At 36.0% G+C, this 21,946-nt stretch overlaps 2 protein-coding genes across 2 annotated transcripts; one reads left to right on the forward strand and one right to left on the reverse strand.

The window, feature by feature from the left end:
* Positions 1–1,149: 1,149 nt before the first annotated feature.
* Positions 1,150–12,851, forward strand: LOC147389743 (uncharacterized). Its single transcript, XM_086419798.1, has 10 exons — positions 1,150–1,292; positions 1,393–1,626; positions 2,409–2,552; positions 2,666–3,472; positions 3,558–3,571; positions 8,646–8,664; positions 9,618–9,824; positions 10,919–11,086; positions 11,200–12,678; positions 12,760–12,851. Exons 1-10 carry the CDS (start codon positions 1,202–1,204, stop codon positions 12,849–12,851), a joined length of 3,255 nt encoding a protein of 1,084 aa, XP_086275924.1. The 5' UTR covers positions 1,150–1,201.
* Positions 12,852–19,457: 6,606 nt separating this feature from the next.
* LOC147389744 (heavy metal-associated isoprenylated plant protein 39-like) lies at positions 19,458–20,821 on the reverse strand. Its single transcript, XM_086419859.1, has 3 exons — positions 20,662–20,821; positions 20,444–20,525; positions 19,458–19,809 (listed from the first exon to the last, which is right to left on the reverse strand). The coding sequence occupies exons 1-3, from the start codon at positions 20,668–20,670 to the stop codon at positions 19,592–19,594; spliced, it is 309 nt and encodes a 102-aa protein (XP_086275985.1). The 5' UTR covers positions 20,671–20,821; the 3' UTR covers positions 19,458–19,591.
* Between the last annotated feature and the right edge of the window lie 1,125 nt (positions 20,822–21,946).

Here is a 21,946-nt window from a genome sequence, read left to right on the forward strand (position 1 = left end):
TTATAAGATATGAAATTATAAACTATGATAAATTAGCTTATCTATTTAAATCTTTTGAAATAATAATTTAAGTTAATTATAAAAAAATATTCTTATATAAATATTTTTTTTTATACAAGTGCATTTACGCTTACCTTATAAAAAAAATAAAAAAAATACTATGATAAAGCTGTTTAATAAATAGAAGTGATTTTTTACTCACAAATTTTTTTGTCATTGTTCGGTTAATAATCTCTAATTTTTTTATATACATTTTTAAAATATTTGAAAATAATCATTGAAAATGACTTCTTCTTCTTTCTTAAAATTTTTCTAATAGAATGAAGTCTTCAAAATTCGATTGAAATGTCAAAAATTCAATTTTTAAATAAAAATAATAAATTCAAACAATTAAAGCATTTAATTGTAAAAAATGTGGGACTGAGGTCAGAGACCATTTAAAAAGAAAAAGTTTACTAAAAGTCCACTAAAATCTTAGGGAGTAATTAAATAGAAACCCTTCCCCACGGGTCCTTCAAGTAATTTTCCTTTCAAACAATAAAATTGGACTCCGTTAAATTCATGCTCGATTTGTCTAGTTCGTTACAAATAGTTACTCCAACCGCGGTAAAACGGTTACTTTAGATTCCATGACCTTCAACTTCTGAAAAGAATTAGCTCCCACATGGCATAGCAAAGTTCCATTTCTCACATCCTTCTAAAGCGCCACGTAGCTCATCTTTTTTTTTTCAAGCTCACTTATTTGAGGATCGATTTCATCTCGAAATTAAATTATGATTAATCATAAATGATCTTAGCCAAACAACTGAGAACAATAATTAAAAAAAAACACCAATCACCAGATCAAAGAGCAGTAGAAACAACTCCTACAGTGGGACCAAACAAAGTTATAGGCGCTGTGGTTAAAGGGACTGGACGAGCAAACTTTGCTGTTCGAGTAGTACAGCAAACTTTCTTTCCTCTATTTCTTTTAGATAGATAACGCCTTTCCCACGACTAGGTGCCACGTATGGAACTTCGAGATAATACGAGTTCAGAGAGAAGACACGTTTCTTTTCATTTTACACGTGTCACAATAATGGAAGTATAACGGTCTGCCAATTGCACAGGTGGCAAAACCGTACTTCCATTATTCCTTTTAAAACCATGAAGTTCAACTTATCTCCTTCATAAAGATATCTATTCTGCAAGTCAATCAAAGATGTCTCTTGAAGCTTTTGTGCTCAAGATGGATACTCAAATGGCACCTGTACATCGTCACGAAGATCCTCATAGCGTGGGAACGCACCATGGTAAGAACCCATTAATGTTCTCTATATCTAAATTGGTCTAACTTATGTTAGATTTTTTGGTTCTGTGGTTTTTTTTTTTTTTGAATTTGTTTTGCTTTAGTTGTTGAAGGTGAAGATGAAAACCATGATAAGGGGTCGGTTTTGAAGAAGGTTAAGGCTAAGGCAAAGAAGATAAAGGACGCACTTGGGATTAAAAAGCACGGCCATGGTCACGAACAAGATCGAGATCAAGATCAAGATCAAGATCGTGATCAGTATCACGAGGAGGAAGAAGAAGATGACGAATATGAAGAAGAAGAAGAAGAAGAACCAGAAGTTCATGGTGCACCAGCGAGTAAGTTTTCTCATTTCTAGGATAACAATAGCCTCAACGCAGGATTGAGGGTTTCCATCAAACAGACGGTTAAGATGCTAGGAATTCCCAAGATAAATGTATCCTAGAAAAGAATGCACTAATCCCTAGAAGGATGCTACTGATCTTTAGGAAATCTTGAGATCAGATTCCTTAGTAAAACTAATCCCAAGGAAATCTTGAAATTACTTTCCATCTCAGGCATTGTTGGTCACTAGAAAAGTACGGCACTCCAACATGACCGTGGGATTTGAAGAAAACAAGAAGCAGATTTCCTAAAGATCAGTTCATAGGGATACACATTTGGGACTTGTTAACATGTGCCCTAATGGCACACGTTAAAGTGCTATAAATACACTTTGGCAATTGGATTTTGTATTGAAAATGACTTTGAAAAAATTATTTTTTACCAAAATACACTCAGATTCCAATTTCGAAAGCGTATTTATTGCACCTTAACAAGATCGTTAGGACGGAGGAGAGGAGAAAAACACAGTTTTCCTCTTGAAATAAGTTCCGTACTTCTAGGGATGGGTTAACACATAATTTCCTAGGATACATTTTCTTGGGAATCCCTTCCATTCCAACTGTCAATGCGATGAAGAGTCTCAACTTGTTAGTGAGGCTAGGATGTTCGATTAAGAAATGCTTACTATCATGGGTTGGACCTGGGTTTCGATCTGATTTGTTGAATAATGGGGACACCCTAGAATTTTGATAAAATTAAGTGTATAAGTCCACCGCTACTAGTAACATAGTCACAGGTCAGGAGATAAATCCAGGGCAATCAAGGATCGATTTGGCTCACAAAAAACCCTTCGATGAGGATCTAGATGCACCCAAGGACCCATCTCAAGCGTTTTCTCCTTCAAATTACCAGACTAAAGTAATGGACCCCACAAACGCAAGTAAGATCATCAAATCACAATCAACATGAATTCGAAGGGCATGCTATAATGTGCTTTTATTTACTATCGTGCCAATACTAACATGCACAAGTTATTGCTCACTTGTACAATAGGTGGTGGAGGAGAGGTAGGGATCACTCCTATTATTCATTCCTTTGGGAAGATGGAAGTCTTCGATCAACCATCAGAAGGTCAACAAAAGTCGCACACTGATACTGGACGTCACAATCAGTTCTTTCCAGACTTATCTTCTTCCACTGAGACCAAGACCATTCCTGAAAATCCCCAATCAATCGTAGAAAATAAAAATGTGGGAGAAACAATACAGCAAAGCAGTTACACTCAGAAAATTTCTTCAGCTACGTCTGCAATTGCGGATAAAGCAATTTCTGCTAAAAACATTATCGCAACAACAGTGACAGAGAAGCTAACACCAGTGTATGAAAAGGTTGCTGGGGCTGGAAGTTCAGTTGTGTCCAAAGTGTACGATACAAGTATGAGTACTAGATCGGCTATGGATACCAGTATGGGTACGGGTACGGGCACGGATATGGAGACAGAGGGTGGTGGTGGTGGTGTGGAAAAAAAAAGGCCTGATAAAGGAGTATCAATGAAGGAGTACTTAGCAGAGAAGTTGAAGCCAAGTGATGAAGACAAAGCGCTTTCAAAGGTAATTTCAGAAGCCTTGCACAAGTGGAAGGATGATGGTGAGGGAGATAAAGAGAACAATAAGCCGATGGGGATGGTGACGGAGTCGCCCGAAGTGGCAAAACGATTGGGCACAAATGAGGAAGTGGGGGGAGGGAGTGGGAGCCCTGGAAAGGGAATGGTCAAAATGATTAGAGGAACGGTTTATTCTTGGTTAAGGAAAGGTACAGGGGAATCTCATGCTTCACAGGAGTATCACAGCCCCTCTCATGGTATGTATGTTACAATATGTTGTATTTTTATTAGTTTTAGGATTTACAATGGTACACCAATGTTGTATTCTCTTGGTGCATGCAGGAGGAGAAGAACAGGTAAGAGGAGATGAGGTTGGGCAGGCCAAGGTAGGGGAGGGGAAGCTAGAAGAATCGATCAACCAAGCAGAGGATCAATAGTTAGAAAAATGGGTTTGTTTGTGTGTTTCTTCTTGGACCAAGAAGGTTAAAATGGTGTATCAAGTGAGAAATAATATTATGCGTGTATCTATAATTAGTTTTTTTTTCCTGTAATTTGGTTGTGTGCGTGTGTGGATCTACTTTTAAGAACTTGTCAAAATCATTGGGTAGCTTTTTAAGCTTCATATCAGAGGCATTCCATAAGGCTACCCTTAGAAAAGCAAGGAAATTTAGGTTACCCCCATTTTTAACCCCCCCCCCCCCCCCTTTTTCCCTCTTTTATCCTTCACGTAAAGAGGGGTTGGGATTTATCTTACTATGAATCTCGAGCACAATTTTCTTACCTTTTATTGTCTTTCTTAATCTCTTCCTTTCCAAGAATACTCTTGTAACTCTATCGTCTTTCCTCTTACACCTTCTTTCCAATTTTATTGTCTTTCCTCTACTACCTTTTTATGATAATACACAACTTTATTGCTTTTCCTCTTTTATCACCTTAACCCCAAAGAGGATGCCCATGCCGGAAATCCCATTGTTTTGTCGAAACTATCTTGAATAATCTTAATGGGTAGTTGATCTTTCAAAAATCTTTCTCATGGGAAATAGCTCATGATATTGAACAAATTGACCTAAGTTAAGGCTGATTCAAACCAATACATCGGATGTGAGTCTGAAGATCAGAATGGTGGACCTTTGCTTGCCAGCAAGACCAACATTGTTTTTTTTTTTTTTTTGGGTAAGTGTAAGATATTAATAAAGGGGGAACAAAATACAGGGAGGCCAAGATGGCCTCTAAAAAGAAGCAGAACAAGGAAAATAAAATGTCAATGATCTAAAAAAGAGTTCCATCTAAAAACGAAGTCTTCCAAAGTGATCTCCGCAAAGTCTATGTTTTGTTTTGACCGAAGGTATAAAAGGCTCATTATCTCCAGATAATCGTCGTGAGAACTTCTGCTCTTACTATTGAAGACCCTGTTATTTCTCTCGGTCTAAAACCCCCCAAGCAATAGCTGATGGAAGCATCACCCAAAGGAATATTTTTCTGGCGAAAAAGACATTAGTGTCCCACTCTGCTAACAACGAGGAGAACTTACGAGGAAAGACCCAATTAATACGAAAAAAATCAAGGAAGTAAGACCAAATAATATAAGACTAAGAACAATGAATAAAAATATGATCAATAGATTCCGCATCCCTAAGACAAAGAGGACAACAATTTGGAGTGATCCAACCCCGAACAATCAAGTTATCCATCGTAAGAATCCTCTCAAAAGATACCAACCATACAAAGAAGCAGATTTTCGAGGGAACTGATTTAGACCAAATGAGGGACCTCGAGGATGATCGCTCGTTCGAAGGAATGAGTGATCTATGAAAGGATCTAACAGAGAATCTCAAATCCTTTGCCCTTGTCCATTCCCACCTGTTCTGTTCGCTCTCGTTGAAATGAAACGAATGCAAGAGATCAAGGAATGATGTCACCTCAGTTAACTCCCAATCATTAAAGTTTCTCCTAAATCCCAGGTCCTAGGTAGAGTTGGACTCGTATCCAATCATACACCGCTGGATCGAGTAGTTCTTTTTCAAAGAACAGGCGTACAAGGAAGGAAATTGAATTGCCAGAGGTAAAGTGCCGCATCAACTATCCTCCCAGAATCTGATTTTGTCTCCCATTCCCACTTTGAATCTAATCCCTTGTTGGTGGCATTGGCCTTCAAATTATCTGCACATTTGTAATAGGTGTCTCATCTCCAAGAACTCGCTTTGTTAGTTTCTTGATGTGAAGCTACACGAGGGATTCAAGCTGTTCTTGCTCTTCTTCCTCATCCGTAAGAATGAAATCCATGTCTGGCACATACCCAACCCACTTCATCTCTATGATCAACTCTTTTAGTCTCTCATATATCTCTCGGCATCTTGGGTGAGCCTTGTCGCCCACAAGAAACGTATGCACCTCACTCTTTACTTCAATCCAGCTACAGCCAGGCTCCTTCTTTAGCCCATTCTGCCTCATCATCTTCCTCATCTTTGAAACCTCACCCCACATTCCGGCTTCAGCGTAAACATTAGAAAGTAGTACATAAGCAGCAGAATCTTGAGGGTCCAATTGTAGAATAGAACTCGCCGCACATTCTGCCACCTCTACATTCCCATTGATCTTGCAAACACTGAGGAGGGTTCTCCATATTACAGCATCAGCTTCAAATGGCATCTCGTTGATAAGCTTGAAAGCCTCAGTGACCCGACCTGATCGTCCAATTATATCTACCATACATGAATAATGCTCCAACTGAGGGTGTAAACCGTAATCATTGAGCATTGAATGGAAGTAACGTAACCCTTCCTCAAAAAGGCCCATAAACCCACACGCTCGAAGAACAGCTACAAAGGTTGCATGGTTTGGTTCCACATTCTCATGTTGCATCTTTTTGAATATATTAAGGGCATCTACTCCAAGACCATGTTGTGCATACCCAGAGATCATGGCATTCCATGACACAAAATCCCGCTTGTGCATCTTCTCGAACATTAGCCGAGCATCTTCCATATTCCCACACTTAGAGTACATGTCAACGAGAGTGCTAGATATATACACATCGGACTGCAACTCTTGCTTTATAATCTGAGCATGGATTTGTTTTCCGAGTCCAATGGTTGCCAGATTTGCACAAGTGTCAAGAACTGTTGCGAAGGTAAAGTTATCAGGCCTTTGGCCCATGTCCAACATTAGGTTTTATTTTGTCTTTGATATTTTATTTTTAATTTAGGTGCTTGATAACCGTCCATTTTTAACGCCTTATATTAAAGTTGAAAAGCCTTCAATTTTGAAATTCTCTTTAGTGAATATGGTTTTTTCCTAGAAATGATTGTGAAGTTAAATTTTCATTGTGGTAACCTACGAGGGCTTGGCAGCAGAGGACATGCTGACACAAGAGAGATTATCTCTCTAATGCTCACGTCATATGTACCAAATGTCAAGCAGCTGTTGCATTGTGAGAAAAAAAAATTATTGAAAATAGTAAAGATTTGTGTTTAAAGAGCGCCACATCAATGATTAAATCTCAACAATATTGAGAGTTTAGTAGTTGTGAAACTTTCTTTTATATTTGTTTGATTTTTCATTTTAAGTCATGATTACCAGAGAGAGCCAAGGTGTTAAAATTTTCATATTTGACTCTCTCATCTATTGAAAATGTGCTAAAAAGACGATCCGCTTCCAACATAGTTCGAATCCTCACATCTTCTAAAGCGCCACGTAGCTCACATTTGTTTCGGCTCACTTACCCGTAAACTACCAAAAAATCCCGACCATAGGTCCCTGCCATTTATTTGAGGATCAATTTCATCTCAAAATTCAATAATTTATGATTATAGTAATTATGACTAATCATAAATGATCTTTGCAAAATAACTAGGAACGGGTGGATTTACAGTGAAGGTACTTGCCCCCTACAAGAATTTTCAAAATCGTCTTTTAATTAATGAGATAACAAATATTAGCGGTTGATAAAAAAATCCGTCACCATTGCCCTATAATTATTATTATTATTTTTTTTTTCACTTTTTATTGTCTCAATATATATATATATGGGGGCGGTTCGTGGGACGTCTTCGAAACCAACTGAAAAACTGATGAAAGTCAATCGTTGGATTTTTAGTTTTCAATGGTTAGATCTTGTTTGAAAGCAGAACATGCGGTCAGCTGGAAACACAGTTTGTTTTAAACTTTTTGAATTATTTTCAAAGACCTCTCTTCATCATTTAGTTTATTAAAATTAAAACCATCTCTCTTCTTTCTCAAAACTAACATACGGACTTTATCTTCTCTCTCAAGTCTCTTCTCTATAAAAATCACAGATTCAAACCCTTCTCTCTCACGAGTGTCTTACGCTTGTAATAAGAAAGCGTCCCAAAATTCAAATCCACAGGCGGCCGACCTACCACTGATCAATACAACCATGGTGTTCTTGGGCATCCAAGATATAAGCGGTGCATCATCCAGACACGTGGCACACCAACAGTTCGTCGCTAGTGCCTTATTTTTTATAACAGCAATTTGGAGATTGTGACAGTTGTAGTTCTAACGTTATCAATCATCTATAAACTTTATCGCACTCTTCCAAATTACGCTTCTAACTTTAGCTGAAGGCGGTGTTATCTTGCGGGGCCACATGATGTCTTTCTTCATTACTATTGCTATTGCTATTATCGAGGCAATGGATGGTGGGTGGTCCCCACGATTTTTACTGAGGTGACGAGGTAATGACTCAGACAAAAATGACCCTTCTCCCTGTGCACCCGCCCATGTTCCTGTTGTCTCCATCCTTTTACAAGAAACAACATTTAATTCTTAATTATATATATGATAGAGAGATGGTTCTCGTGAGAGAGAAGGGTTTGAATATGTGATTTTTGTAGAGAAGAGACTTAAGAGAGAAGATAGAGTCCATATGTTAGTTTTGAGAAAGAAGAGAGATGGTTTTAATTTTAATAAATTAAATGATGGAGGGAGGTCTTTGAAAATAATTCAAAAAGTTTAAAACAAACTGTGTTTCCAGCTGGCCGCATGTTCTGCTTTCAAACGAGATCTAACTGTTGAAAGTCAAAAATCCAACGATTGACTTTCATCAATTTTTCAGTTGATTTCGAAGATGTCCCACGAACCGCCCCATATAAAATATATATATATATATATATATATATATATATATATATATATATATATATATATATATATATATATATATATATATTCCACTATAAATTGTCCTCACAATTTTTTTTTATATTCTTAGTTTTTCTCACATGAGTAAGATCTTGGCTTCACCCCTAACTAGGAACACTAAAAAAAAATACCAATCAACTTAATCAAATAATCGTGGAAACAACTTCGACAGTGGGACGAATCACATTTGTAGGACCTCGTGGTTCAACGGGTTGGATGAGCAAATTTTGTTGTTCAACTACTATGATAAACTTTCGTTTCTTTTAGGAGTATGGATCCTATGCACGTAGGTCCTAAGGTGGAGGATTGAAATCCTCAGTAACACAAGGTTCCCGTAGCACCTATTGGGGTAATTATTTATGTTACATTTGTAATATGATGTATACCGGTATACCGTATCATATTTATTGAAATTAAAATAATGTTAATTTGATTTGATTGAGATTAATTAAAAATAAAATCTATCTCTAGATATGATTTGATTTCTATAAAATTTTAGTAAAATTATTATAATTATTATAAAAAAAAAATCAATAATATCTCATTCTTCAATAGCATCCAATAGTGCAAATACAACATAAGAGACAGCTATGTTAGAAAAAAAAAAAAAAATACAGAATCTCAATCTCATGTAATCAAGATTTATATTTAATTAAAAAAAAAAAAAAATCAAAAAGCAGTTTTTTTACTGTAGATTGATGTGGCGCTTTTTCAACCATGCATTTGTTCTAGAACTTGCTAGTGGAACCGTGTGCTGCAGAGGATCCGCTTCACGTCGGCACATGCCACGTTAGCCATAATTGAAGGGTTCCACCACTAAAATAAATATCTGCTTTTTAAAATATCTCCTTTCAAAATATCTCCCTTGAAAATTTCCTTGGACCGTGGCTTGCCACGCATGTTGAGTAGTATTTACACGTATCACAATAGTAGCTTGAAGTTCAAGTGGCAAAAGGTGGCAATACCATGCTTTTAAAACCTTGAAGTTCCAAGTGTTCAGCCCATCTCCTTCGTAAAATCATCTATTCTGCAAATCAATTAAAGAAGAAAAAGATCAATCTTTGAAGGTTTTTGTGCTCAAGATGGATACTAAAATGTCAGATCCTCATAGCGTGGAACCGCACCATGGTAAGAACCCATTAATGTGCTCTGAATCTAAATTGGTCTAACTTTTAGAATTTTTGTTTCTTTGTGTGTTTTTTTTTCTTAATTTGTTTTGTTTTGTTTGAGTTGTTGAAGGTGAAGATGAACAACGTGATAAGGGGTCGGTTTTTAAGAGGGTTAAGGCTAAGGCAAGGAAGATAAAGGACACACTTGGCAATAAAATGCACGGCCATGGTCAAGATCAAAATCAAGAACAAGATCACGATCACGATCTTGATCACGAGGAGGAAGAAGAAGATGACAAATATGAAGAAGTACCAGAAGTTAATGGTGCACCGCCGAGTAAGTTTTCTCATTTTTAAGATAACAATAGCATCAACGTAGGATTGAGGGTTTCCATCAAACAAACGGTTGAGATGCTAGGAATTAATTCCCAAGATTCCTAGAAAATTTTGCACTAATCCCTAGAAGGATGCTAACTGATCTTTAGGAAATCTCAAGATCAGATTCCTTACGCAAATAAATCCCAAGGAAACATAAAACACTTTCCATCTCAGGCCTTCGTTGGACAGTAAAGAAGTACGTAATTGGACCTTGTAGACTCAACCCACGGTTATGATGCGAGGAAAGACACAGTTTTCTTTGAGAGTAGTTCCATACTTCTAGGGGTTAATACACATTTTCCTAGGGATACCTTCTCTTGGGAATCCCTACCATCCCAACGGTCGTGTGGATGAAGCCTCTCAACCTATTAGTGAGGCTAGCATTTTCCATTTTTCATATGTGAGTATATCAATATCCAGATCCAAATTTCTTATTCTGATACCCGAATCAGTAGTTCCTATTAGCTAAAATCATATCTGAAACATTTTGCTTTTGATTAAGACTGGATCCAGATCCGACCGATCAAACTATTTGATTCAGATAATTTTGGATCGTTCAACAACTTTTGCTATAATTCTTTTCTAATTGCTATACTATTCTATTTCTTTTATTTGATAAGAATTCAGTTTATATTAAAGGTGTAGGGAAAATATATTTTAAAAAATATAATTTTTCAAAGCAATATATCGTTCCGAAGTCCAGCGACGTCAACCCTTGTTCATATTCAACCCATTTTTTATTCGGGTGTATTCCTAGGGTTCAAACGCGCTAAATTCAGATTCAGATCACATGTTATGCCCGATTTCTAAGTGATTTAAAACTTACAAAATCATTGACTATGAAATTTATGATTAACTTGTAAATCACCTTTGATGGGGTTTATGTTGTTTTAAAGATTATCCTCATAAAAAATCAGTCCATTCGATATTCCTGAATTTAAATTCATATGGAAGGAAGGTTTTTAACATTAAGTTGGACCTAGGTTTTTATGTGTGTGTTGAATGATAAGGATACCCTTGAAGTTTGATAAAATTAAAATTGTTCAAATTTAGAGTACGAATCCGCAGCAACTGGGAACATAGCCACGGGGCAGGAGATAAATCCAGGGCAATCGGGGATCGATTTGACTCACAAAAAGCCATTTGATGAGGAGCCAACTGCACCCAAGGACCAATCGCAAGCATTTTCTCAGACAAAAGTAACTGATCCCACAAATGCAGGTATGATCATCAAACTGCAATCAACATGAATTCGAAGGGCATGATATAATGCGCCTTTAATTACTATTGTGCCAATGCTAACATTCACAAGTTATTCCTACCTTGCTCAATAGGTGGAGAAGAAGAGATTCCTATTTTCCATTCCTTTGGGAAGATGGATCTGTCCGATCAACCATTACAACACCAACAAAAGTCACATACTGATACTGATATTGATACTGGAAGTCATGATCAGTTCTCTCCAGATTTATCTTCTTCCACTGAGCCCAAGACCATTCCTGAAAATCCCCATTCAGTCCCACAAAATTCAGAAGACGATAAAAATGTGGGAGGAATATCACAACAAAGCAGCAACACTGAGAAAATCTCTTCAGCTACGCCTACTAAAAACATTGTCCCGGCAACAATGTATGAAAAGGTTGTTGGGGCTGGAAGTTTAGTTCTGTCCAAAGTGCGCGGTACGAGTATGGGTACGGGTACGGGTACAGGTATGGGTATGGATACGGGAACAGAGGGTAGTGGTGGTGTGGAAACTAAAAGGCCAAATACGGATACCAGTATGGAGACAGATGGTGGTGGTGGTGTGGAAACTAAAAGGCCATATATGGATGCCAATATGGGTACGGGTACAAATATGGGCACAGAGTCGCTGGAAGTGCCAAAGTATGATGATGAGCATATGGGGAAGGTGACGCAGTCGCCCGAAGTGCCAAAGTGTGATGATGAGCATATGGGGAAGGTGACGGAGTCACCCGAAGTGTTAAAGGATGATGATGAGCAGATGGGGAAGGTGATGGAGTCGCACAAAGTGCCAAAGGATTATGATGAGCAGATGGGGAAGGTGATGGAGTCGCCCAAAGTGCCAAATGATGATGACGATGAGCAGATGGGGTCGCCCGAAGTGCCAAAGGATTATGATGAGCAGATGGGGAAGGTGATGGAGTCGCCTGAATTGCCAAATGATGATGATGAGCAGATGGGGAAGGTGATGAAGTCACCCGAAGTGCTAAAGGATGATGATGAGCAAATGTGGAAGGCGACGCAGTCGCCTGAAGTGCCAAAGGATTATGATGAGAAGATGGGGAAGGTGATGGAGTCGCCTGAAGTGCCAAATGATGATGATGAGCAGATGGGGAAGGTGACAGACTTGCCCAAAGTGCTAAAGGATGATGATGAGCAAATGGGGAAGGTAACGCAGTCGCCCGAAGTGCCAAAGGATTATGATGAGAAGATGGGGAAGGTGACGGACTTGCCCAAAGTGCCAAAAGATGATGATGAGCAGATGGGGAAGGTGATGGAGTCGCCTGAAGTGCCAGAGGATGATGATAAGCAGATGGGGAAGGTTATGGAATCGCCCGAAGTGGCAAAGTATGATGATGAGGGGAGAGGTAAAGAGAGCGATAAGCAGATGGGGAAGGTGACGGAGTTACCCGAAGTGGCAAAACAATTGGGCACGGAGAAGGAAGTGGTGGAAGGGAGTGGGAGCCCTGGTAAGGGAATGGTGAATATGATTAAAGGAACGGTTTATTCTTGGTTAGGGAAGGGTACTGGGGAATCACCCACTTCACAGGAGTCTCATAGCCCCTCTCATGGTATGTATGTAACTATATGTTGTATTCTATTAACTTAGGGTTTACATTAGTATAACTTGTTGTATTCTATGATGCATGCAGGGGAAGAACAGGTAGGAGGAGATGAGGTTGGGCAGGACAATGTAGGGGAGAAGAAGCTACATGAATCGATCAACCAAGTAAAAGATCCATAGGTAGAAAAATGAGTTTGTTTGTGTGTTTGTTATCGTACCAAGAAGGCTAAAATGGCGTATCAAGTGAGGACTGATACTATATGCATACGAATGGTTATTTTTTTTTTCATGTAATTTGATTGTGTGTATTGATTTACTTTGAAGAACTTGTCAAAATCTTTGTGTAGCTTTTAAGCTTCATCTTGGTGCCATTCCAAAAGGCCATCTTAATTTATAACGATGGAATGAGAGTTTGATCCCATAATTCAGTGGCAACAACTATCTGTAAAAGGGTGTTGGGGATGTTGATACAGGGATATCTTGAATGCCAACATCCCATGATGTTGGAATTGACATTTCTTCGTAGTGTCCCAAATTATAACACTCTTCCATTGGTAGGGTTTGGCGTTAGGTGGTATTTGTAACACAACAATTGAAACAGCAATAGGCGGCAATAGGTAGTATTAGTGTATATTGGTACAACTCATGTACAAATGTTTATTTCCATTGTTAGATGGGTAGATAATTCTCTCCTCATGAGTCCTGCTCTTCTAATTTTCCTCTTTTGATTCAGGTTCACGTTCATTGGAATTTATGGATCTAAAATTTTGAGACTTTATGATATGAAAATGCCGCTTTAAGTTAACATTGACAATAAAACTATTGCATTTTCTCTAAAATATAAAACAAAAATATCTTTTTTAAGACGTATTTATGGAAGATGTTAGCATCCCCTGAATTTATGAACATTTTTTGTTGTCGTTGTTGTTGATTACCGGGTATCTTTGTTGACAGTGAACGGGGCCTGTATTTGGGCTTTGCCTAGTCCATAGACTCTGGTGTTGTCTAAGGACTAGTCTTAAGGCACATGCAACGTGGGCACATCACACACACCAGGTAAGTGAGGGTACACCCTCGCAGGAGGCTCTTGAGGAATTTAATGCCCACACAGGGTATTGAACTCAGAACCTCCTGGCATTAACTGCTTATCGGTCAGAAATTGCCATTGAGCATTCCTCGATGTTATGAACATTAATATATCCATATAAATAACGTAAGTTGTTCTAAGGTTGTGAAAAGTGAACTAATCACAAGATCTATTTAATTATTACTTTTGCTCTGGACTCGGGCCTGCAGATAAACCCAAATAGTTACCGATTGGATCTGGCCAGTGTTGGACATGGGCAGTCCTATTCGACACATCCATTTAGACAGTGCAGGCTAAAGATAGGATTCGAACCCCAATCAGGATTGGGTCAATGTAAGCATGGCCCATTCCCAATTCCATCCCCGCACAGCCCATTGAGAGTCATGCTCTACCGCTATTTTATTTTGAACCATGATAATACAACGCTCCCCTCTGACAAACTCCCCCAGCACAGAACCGTAGATCAAATGCCTTGGGATACACAAGAAAAAGATTTATGATTCTACATATCCCGAGGCAAATGATCTATGGTTCTATGATGGGGGTGTTTGTCAGAAGGAGGCGTCATATTATCACGTAGGGGCGGAGCTAGGATTTTGCTCATGTGGGGGCAACCAAGAGTAGAAATTTTTTTTTGGGGACAATTAAGAGTGAAAAAAATAGTTGTGGAGGCAACTAAAAGTGGACAAAAAAAATTGTGGGGGCAATAATAGCAGATTTCGTTATCCGTCATTAAAATCTATTTTAGTAGCACGTAAGATCCATAGAATTTGAAAACTCTTGTGGGGGCAAGTGCCCCCACAGCCCCCATTCTAAATCCGCCCCTGTTATCACGACTCTTTTATTTGATCAATATTAAAATATGGTTATTGAAATCAACAGGCATGCGTTTTGCTTCGATCAGTATTCAGTAAATGCCCTTTTGTAGAAAAATTTGGGTTGAACCTGGGAAGGGTACTACTATAGATTACTAAAATTAAAACAAGTTGGTAAAGGCCTGATTATTTATTCCTATTTCCCTACAAAAGTCAAAACCAAAGGTGGTATATTGTTTAGTTTAATATAATTATTAAACTATAAATCACCTATAAGATTAAATATGGACGTATAGACTTCAAATGGCATGGCGCAAAATTCTTCATGCCGTTGTGTATAGTTGAGTAGTCTCTCTTATGGTTTAATAATACCAAAAATGGTGTTGAGTCTGTCCTTATTTTTATGTTTGTTTTTGTTCTTTTTTCAACTCCTTAATTTTGGATGCAAAGTTTAAGCACAGGTTTTGGATCCTTAAAAGAAGAGTCGTGCTGGAATGACCTCAAGATTGTACCTTGTATTGCACATCCTAACGTGAAAGTGTGTAGGAATCATAGATGCTTTTTGACTTGTATCTCGATGAAAATCTCAATGGTTCTTACATACTTTCAAGTCAGGATGTGCGATATGAGATACAATCTCGAGGTCATTTTAGCGATATGAGTCATGTTGGGGTGGCTTCAAGATTGGACTTCATATCACACATCTTCACGTGAGAGTGGATAGGAACCATAGAATCTTTTTTACTCAAATCTTGAGAAAAAACATCTATGATTCCCATATGTGCGATGTGAGATCCAATCTTAAGGTCCCTTGAGCATTATTCAAAAACCATATTGGAGCTGAGGCCAACAACTTTAGCAAAGGTGATTGGCATAAAACGTCACTAGGTCTGGTCGTAGTGGATGTGGCTTACTTCACGCTTTGGTCTCTTAACTGTTTGTTACTTTCAAAATGATAAACGAATGCTGGAACTAATTAGTTTAATCATGGGCCCACTCTCTCGTGATTGATTTGTCAGCATTGACGTCACTTAGTTTCATGTTTATCTACGTGTGTACCACAACTGTTCGCAATAAGTTCTATTATTTTTCGTAGTGTAATTTGTCTGCATTTGCTCATTCCATCGTCCAAAGTCTAAATAGTGGTCCTCAAAAGACAAATCTCATGGGTGTCCAACAACAAATCAATGAGATAGTTAATATGGAAAGAAAATTACAGTTTATTTTTATTGGAAAAATAACTACAAAAATTGAAAGATATAGAACATAGGATAATAGGAAGAAAGTAAGTCAAAAGTTGGGATGAAAAGTTACATACACACCTTACCATCAAATGAATATAATTTAAGGATAAAAATTAAAATGACAATTAGTACAACAAGCACCATGGCAAAAATGCTCATAGCTTATTGATAATGGTTTATGAATGCTAAGTTAAATCACGCTTTCAAATCATATTTATCATTTTTTACAATTTACGGATTATAGTATTTTGATAAAGCTTGAATTCTAATTTATTTTAGAAGCTCCTTATTAAGCATCTTAAGGTTTGTAGAAAAGTTTTAAATGAGAGTTTTTACTATTTTTTAAAATATGTTATTTTGAATGTGTTTTATTATTTTGATAAGTTTAAAGAGTCGCAAAGGAATGTCCTCAAGATTGATCTCATTTCACACTTTTCTAATAATGAGATGTGCACAAAACCATTGATGCTTTTCACTTGTATCAGAATGAAAAACATTTATGGTTCCTGCACATTTTCACTATAGAAAAGTGTGCAATGAGATTAATCTTAAAGCCACTTCAGCATTATTCCAAAAAAAGGAAAGCGAGATTTACCCGATAGGCCTAATTGTTGCATTTTATTACAAAAACTCCCTTAGAGTTCTAACAACTCCAAGAGAATCTATTTTATAAAGTTTGTTACTCACTAAACCTGAATTTATCAAATTTTTTACCGAGTAAACCTTGGAGTGAGATCCACATCATAACATTCAAATTTAGAAGGTTAATTTGGTACTTAATATATCTTGGAGTGGATTCCAACCTCATGAATTTGTGCCATCCAAAAACATGATCCAATGCTAGAGGGTTATAAAGGGCAAGATGATAAGAACTTTGGAAAAAAATTCAAAATATATATATATTTTTAATTTTCATTGTTGAATTTTAGTTTTAAATCTGGGAGTTTACCAACCATCCATTTTGAACACTTACAATCAAGCTCAAAAAGGGTCTCTTTTATTATTATTATAATTTTTTTTTATGTTGATTCTAAGTTTTTTCATGAAATTTAGAAGATTGATATTGAATAGCTAATTTGATAATCCATATAGGCCCAACGACTCTTACTAAGATTTTAAATCTTACTAATTAAGTTAGTCATGGTAGCTTAATTTATACAGTAAGATTTGTTCACGTAACAAACTTGATAAAGTAAGGGAGTTTTTGTAATAAAATTGCAACAGACAGGTCTGTGTCTGATTAATCTCTTTAAAAATAAAAAATATTCATATAAACTCAACTAACATGCAATGTGCACATAACCATATATTTCTCTTTTTCTACATTGTCTCTTCCACCATGTGCCAAAGTATGAGAGGTACCGTGAGCAAAAAAATTCCACTAATTTCACTTATACTAAGTTGGTCTAGTGGGAGTCATGGTTTTTAAATTCAGTTTCATGTCTCGTCTCGTCCAGACCTAATATCAAGTTGTTTTGGACGAGTTTTTTAATATGTTTGAGACGTCTCGTTCAAAATCTCAAAAAATTTGAACATGAGATATTAAATCTCGGTCAAAAAAGTGATTTGTAAGTTGATCTTGTTCAACCCTGATACCGAATTAACTCAGATAATACATCTCGATCTTGGACGAATTTTAAAATCATGGTGGGAGTGCAGGACTGGAGGAACACCGAGAAGTTCTTGAATCTGAATTTCTTACAACAAACGAACAGCCACCACAATGTGAACGTAAGACATAATTTGGATTGTTGAATATACATATAGTTAGGTAGTCAATTTATGCAGCTAAAAATACAGCTAGGTTCCGTGTCGAAATGGGCTTTAATTAATCCCTACACCAATCAACATCATCATCACTTCACTTTACTCTATCCTTATCATTATCAAACATCATCGTGAAAGGATTTAGATATCATGATTGCAAATCTCGAGGATGCATATGATCCAAGAAATGTTCTCAAAGCCCTTTTCTTCTTCTTCTTTTTTTCTCCACAGCAAATCACTGAAATTGTGCGTGGTATCACTTCTCACGCACATCAGTTTCCAGAAGAAAATGATGTTTGACCTTTCTAAGACTATATGGGGCGTTCGATTTTGTTAACAGGGGACCAATTGAAAAGTAAAATCGATTAAGTCAACAGTTGAGGATCGTTCAAGATATGGCAGACGCGTGTGCGTTGCAAAGACAACCATGCACCCTTAATAATGCAAGAAAATCAAAAGATAATATTCCTGGCTCTCAAGGCAGACAAACTAGCCATCCGTCACATTCCAAATAATTTCAGTTTTTTTTTTTTTTTTTTTTGATAAATAGTATTGTATTCAAGAAACAAAGCTAAGTCGATCGAGTTGATCAACTTGGCGAGACCTTACAAAAAAGAGATACTCACGCATAGAACAACAAACCCATCCCACCTGTACAAAAAGTCCTCAAACTTTTATGTTCTTTAAAAAAAAAAAAATTTCACCTTGACCCAATTATTGATACACAAAAATGTGACTTATTGAATGGAAGAACATGATTCATAATTAACTTATTTCAAATCCTTCGGCGTGATGTTAGTGATCATTTTCTAATCTTACCTATTTGTGTGAATTACAGACGAAACATTCTTATCTACTTATTTAATGAATGTTGGGTGTGGTGGTCATGGCTTTCTTTCATAGAGAGAAGGTGTAGAGTTCAAGCTCTCTTGTGACTACTAATAGGAGTTTTTCTTGATTTATTTGGTATGTATGATTTGTGGGTTATTGCATGTACTCATGGGATCTAGGCGAGATATAGTGCTATAAGAGACCAGTTGTCTTGCTTTTACTAATTAGACCTATGGGTCCGTACATCCCATCATAAAATATAAAAAAATTTCCTTAATATTAAGAATAGCTAATCATTTACAAAGTCACTTAAAAAGTGTTTTTAATAATTAATTTTTTCAAATGATTAAAAGATTATTAATAAAAAAATCATTTAAAAAAATAATTACACAATAGTAAAAGAATGTGATTTGATAATTATTTTGAAATGCTTCTTGTCACATCCCTTGTCTTAGAAGTGATAAATTTCTCCACTTTATTAAGCAATTGAGATAAGTTATTAAAGAAAATAATTTTATTGAGAATTCATGAGTCCTACTAAGATAGAAATTACATCAACTCTAAGATATAAAAAATAATCAAATCTAAATAATCTAATTAACATAAATCAGTCTTAAGATTTAAATTTAAATATCTTATTACAAATCATTCTTAATATTAAAAATATTAATTTTAAATATATTGTTCTCCATCACAATCTTCCATTTGCGATGATATGACCATGTGTGGATATGCCTCTCCGCACAAGAGCAGAAATCCTATGTAAGAGAAAGTTTTTGGAATTTCTCAACAAAGAACATTAAACCTCTTTGCATAAGAGCAAAAATCTTTTTGAACAAGAATAAAAATCTATACAAACGTTTGCTAGCTCTCAAGAGAATAAATCGTCAAGAAGCTCTATTCAAATACAGTGATACACATTAATACAATACATCTAATTCTTTAAAAATTGTTTCTCCAAATTGTATAGATACTTGTCAAAGAAGTTTTGACCATAGAGAAAGACAAAAAGGGATTAGAAGTATAGAGTTAAGAATGCATATTCTCAAGTAGAGGAGATGATTTCTTGTATCATTTTTAATAAATATAAATATCAAAATTAATGAAGTACTGTAAATGTACTACTCAAATTTTTACAAAAATATAACAAGTTTTAAGAAACACTGCTGGTTACAACTATTTCTTTTCATCCTTCTTTTCTTCTTTCTTTTCTTCTTTTTTCTCCTCTTTCTTTTCCTCTTTCTTCTCTTCTTTCTTCTCTTCTTTAGCTGGTCCCACTGATATTAGATCTATCTTTCCTATCTTCTTTAACTTCTTGGCAATTGCAATTGTATCCATATCTCCTATTATGGTCATCTTCTGCTCTTTCAGATCCGCCGCAATGGAATCAACACCTGTTAATTAAAATATCAAAAGTGCTAAAAAAAATATTGGCACTCATGTTGCCAGTAGGGATTATAAAATGTATTGTGGGTCTGATTTGGCGATTTAATTCCCTAAAAATAAAGTGTTTGGTGGGGGATGAACTAGGAAAAGAGAGACCCTTCATTAAAGAAAACAAGTAGGTGGGAAAAATTAGTATTTATTTAAAGTTAGAATTGTTTTTATAATTAACAATTTAAGATATTATATAATTATAAATTGCAAAATAGTAAATAATAATGTGGATTTGTAAAAATAATACTCACCCTTATCTCTATATTAAATAAAGAAATTTTATTATTTATTATAACTTGCAAATATTAAATAATATGGATTTGGGTCAAGAATACTTAACCCTCCCCATTATATGAGTAGTAGAGATAAATCAATATTTTCCACAAATAAATTTTTTTTACTACCAAAGTTCCTTAAAAAAAATAGTTTATGTAAAATGACCAAATCAATCTCTCTCTTTTTTTTTGGGATTTTTCACATAGTTGTGAAAATAAATTACTAGTAGATGTAAATATTTCTCTTCAAATTAGAAAACCAATTCGAAAGAACAAATTCTTTAAGAAAAAGATGAATAAAGAAATAAAGAAATACCATAAATATCAGCTACGGCCTCCATAGCTTTCTGCTTCGTTTTCTCATCTGTCATGGTCAGGATCTTCAAAATCACCTTTTGCTACAAATTCACCAAAAAAATAAGGAAAACAAATTAAAAATTAAAATCGGGTAATAGTCTAAATAACTAAATCTCTAGATATATCAACCATAAAATAAAACATGGTTATAAAAGAATGATAATGAAGAAGATCAACCTGAGCCATTTAGAGAAGGAGAAGAAGAAGAAGAAACAGAACAAAGAGAGAATCAAACAACTTGTAAAATGGATGGAATTATAGAAGTGGTGAGAAGGGGAGGCTCTTTGCTGTACATATTTATGGATGAAAACAATGAGTCTTTGTCAGCTTTGGCCCACCACCACTTCAACAGGGCGGCTTTTCAGATTCTCTTCTCGCTTCGTAAAGGAAAAGGGTTGGTTTTTTTTGTACTACCAGGAGTCGTGTAGCTATTCTACTCCTAACCTCCTATTCATTTATAGGCAAACATTTTCAAAGGATAATCATGTCTATAAATATGATCAATCAGGCTGATTATTCGATCCGATAGTTATCGTGGGCTGGCCCACACTATTTGATGGTCGGTGGCACAAAAGAGTGTGATGTAGTGAGACCATGGTACAGGATCCGCACTACAAGAAAGAAAGAAAAAAAAAAAAAAAGCCCCTACTTTGTCCAACCTTTTCTTCCATTCTAAAGTTTTAATGATGGACAGATGGACAACTAACGTGCTGTTAAAGGAGAAGAACACGTCTTTTCAAAAGAAATTCAAATATCCAGATTTGACGAAAACTGGGGCTTTTAAGTTTTAATGGATGGATCTCGAATATTTGGATTCCAAGAATTATATATAATCCGTTATTTTATAGAACCAGTTTTGGATCGTTCACGTCTTGATCTAATAAGGACCCGTTAAAATCTGAGAGAGTATGTGCATGATTGTGTATATTATATGTCTTGTTTAAGAGCAATGATTTTCAGACTCTGCCACGTGACATACTCAAAATACTCTCTTTATGTGATATGTGCTAGAACATAGATATTTTTGTCTTGGGATACACAACTGTATGTATTTATAAGGATATGTATCTCAATGAAAAAAATCTAATAAGGACCCATTAAAATGTGAGAAAGTATGTGATCATGTATATTATATGTTTTGTTTAAGAGCAATGATTTTCAGACTCCCTGATGTAGCATACTGAAAATACTCCCCTAATGTGACATGTATTAGAATTATAGTTCTTTTATCTCGAGATACACAGTTATACATTTTTATAGGGATGTGTATATGTGCATCTTAATGCAAAAAGATCTATGGTTCTATAACATGCAAGTCAGGTGAGTATTTTGAGTGTGCCACATGGGAAAATTTTGAGTATTTTGAGTATGTGTATCACAATTTTTTGTTTAAATATAAGAAGTTCAATTATATTTTGTATTTCAAATCAGTTTTGGCTAGATCATACTTTGGTCAAATAGT

Source organism: Akebia trifoliata, chromosome 12 (assembly GCF_017979445.1).
Source record: "Akebia trifoliata isolate Shusen 1 chromosome 12, ASM1797944v1, whole genome shotgun sequence".
Lineage (NCBI taxonomy): Eukaryota > Viridiplantae > Streptophyta > Magnoliopsida > Ranunculales > Lardizabalaceae > Akebia > Akebia trifoliata.